The 2,500-nt window shown below is 44.8% G+C and overlaps 1 protein-coding gene across 19 annotated transcripts in view; it reads left to right on the top strand.

Moving 5' to 3' along the window:
* LOC122252561 (mechanosensory protein 2) overlaps window positions 1-2,500 on the top strand; it is a 1,106,641-nt gene that overhangs the window by 963,813 nt on the left and 140,328 nt on the right. For 2 of the 19 annotated variants that reach the window (XM_086544067.1, XM_086544066.1), the window contains exon 2: window positions 1,044-1,403. The exons of the other annotated variants lie outside the window; for them this stretch is intronic. In XM_086544067.1, coding sequence (XP_086400193.1) covers window positions 1,313-1,403 — 91 coding nt within the window. In that variant the 5' untranslated portion in view covers window positions 1,044-1,312. The remainder of the gene's footprint in view (window positions 1-1,043; window positions 1,404-2,500) is intronic. 19 annotated transcript variants of the gene reach the window in all.

Raw genomic sequence — 2,500 nt, 5'->3', positions numbered from 1 at the left:
TAGGCTTACATAACTTCATTTCTTTTTTTATATACGGTTGCACAGTGAGTTTGCATGATTGCTAGTTTCCCCTTCCCTTAAAAATACTGTTAATTTAAATTCGTTCGCTTTTGACCGCACCTGAATAGAGAAATCAAGTTGCTTTAAAATGCACGTTGTTAGAGTGTCAATATGACACAGATTTGATTAGTTTAGCATTCCAAGCAGTGTTGATTGAACGCAGGCGACTTTCGGCTCTATGGAGTGTGGCAACGTCCTAGTGCTAGAATCTGTGTGGAAAATGTAAAGAGAGACATACAAGTTATCTACGTGACACAAAATAAACCTTGGGCCCGATTTCTGTGTCATTCTAAAGTCATTAATTATACGGCCAGGAGAGGAACGCCCCTTTGTGTTAACCTGCGAGTTAAGTCCCGCCACTAAACTCTTTCTAACTTTGGCTTCATTACTAATGTACCTTCTGCCTTGTGCCACCTCTTGGCACCGACCTGACACTACTGAGGGTGGGTCGAGGCTGGGGGAGGGAGGGTGGGGAGGGGGCAGAGATCAGTGGGGGAGGAGATGTAGGGGGAGAGGGTCTAGAAGGAGGCGGTTTCAGGGGAGGGGTTTAGTGCCCCGACATCTCCACCTCCACCTCGTTCCGCACTCATAAAACCCTGTGTGAGAACCAGAGACGTGCGTGTGTGTGTGAGCGCCTGGCATCAGTGATGAGGAAGAGCGAGCAAGGCTCACTCGGGCGGCGCTCTTTTCCTCCGTTGATCAATTAAAACAAGAGGATTCAGTGTCTTGCGCCCGTGTCTTCGTCTTCATCTAATTCCTTTTGTCTTGGTGTTATTTAGTATTGTCATTTCTTCTTATTTGCTTCTTACGCATTGTGTTCTGACGCATCGGCTCTGACAGTGACTCTTAGAAAGGGCTTGATGCGCATGCCCCGTTTTCCTTCGAATACTGGTATCTCTCTCCGGTTGACGGATATTCCCTGAATGACGAAAGGAGAAGAAGAGAAAGGAAGTGAAAGCATTAACCTCATCTCTTACTTGTAGGTAACAATGCAGAGAAAGAAAGAGAGAGAAAGTCGAAACTAAAATGCCCGACTTAGAGAACCTTGACATTCGGCAGCTGGAAACGATACACTTATGAGCGTCTCGAGTGCGTGGGCAAAGGAGGAAAGGTGTGAGTGGAACCAAATATAAAGCCAGTCGCGAGTGAGGAGGAGTAGGAGGGGTCACCCACCGCCCCGCCCCCCCTACCACCAACCTACCCACTCACTCACCCACTCACCCACCCAACCCCCGCCCTCCCCCCGGTATTCATGAGCGAGAGGAGCAATATCCCAGCCGGTGAAACAGGCCACAAGAAAGCCATGGGTCCGAGCAGCGTTGTCAGCACCATCGGGAAGATAGGTATGGCAGTCTAATAGACGAGTGCAAGGACGTGGGTATGGCAAATGCTGATTGATTTTTTTTTCCTTTAAGTTTTCGTTTCTTAATTTCCTTTCCTTTTTTATTGTTGTAAGGCTAGTTACTGCATCCAATTTTGTCCATACTGTTGTCACTCATAATGTTCGGTGATGCTGCGTTTTTTTTTCACGTTTGTTCTACGCGAGGGATAAGGTGAGATGCGTGTTGAATATGTTTGTGGCGAAGGATTTTTCTTTCTTTTTTTTGGTTTATGCAATTGCAAGCTTTTAATGTAAATTGTACACACTTCACAGCACTGTTTTAAGTTAATGAATGGCTCACCACATTAAATGCAAGTTATAAATTGCTGGCGAGAAAGACGTGTATAAAATGTCTTAATATACTTCGTGGAATATTCATCTACAAACTCTCTCCCTGTCTCTATGTATGTATGTATCTATGTCTATCTCTCTGTCTATCCGCATAACTGTTTTACTCCTTTTCCAAGTGTATATCTGTGTCTGTCTGTATGTTTCTTCTCTCTCTCTCTCTCTCTATCTATCTTTGTCTCTCTCTCTCTCTCTCTCTCTCTCTCTCTCTCTCTCTCTCTCTCTCTCTCTCTCTCTCTCTCTCTCTCTCTCTCTCTCTCTCTCTCTCTCTCTCTCTCTCTCTCTCTCTCTGTCTCTTCTCTCTCTCTCTCTCTGTCTCTTCTCTCTCTCTCTCTCTCTCTCTCTCTCTCTCTCTCTCTCTCTCTCTCTCTCTCTCTCTCTCTCTCTCTCTCTCTCTCTCTCTCTCTCTCTCTCTCTCTCTCTCTCTCTCTCTCTCTCTCTCTCAATATATCTATTTCTCTCCATCTCTCACTCTTTCTTTCTTTCTCTCTCTCACTCACTCTATCTATCTATCTATCTATCTCTTGCTCACTCTATATATATTTATCTATCCATTTATCTATCTAACTTTCCAATCTCCACACATTTTTCTGTCTGCTGATCTGTTTGCGTGTCTGTCTGACTGTGTATCCATCCCTGTCTCCCTTTCTCAGTCTATCATCTGTGTCTTATTCAATCAGAAACGAAACATTACACCCCTTTCCTTTCCCG

The sequence above is a fragment of the Penaeus japonicus genome, unplaced genomic scaffold (genome assembly GCF_977035675.1).
Source record: "Penaeus japonicus unplaced genomic scaffold, GWHDUDI00000001_assembly GWHDUDI00000014, whole genome shotgun sequence".
In the NCBI taxonomy this organism is placed as follows: Eukaryota; Metazoa; Arthropoda; class Malacostraca; order Decapoda; family Penaeidae; genus Penaeus; species Penaeus japonicus.
This window is presented reverse-complemented; position numbering and strand designations above follow the sequence as displayed.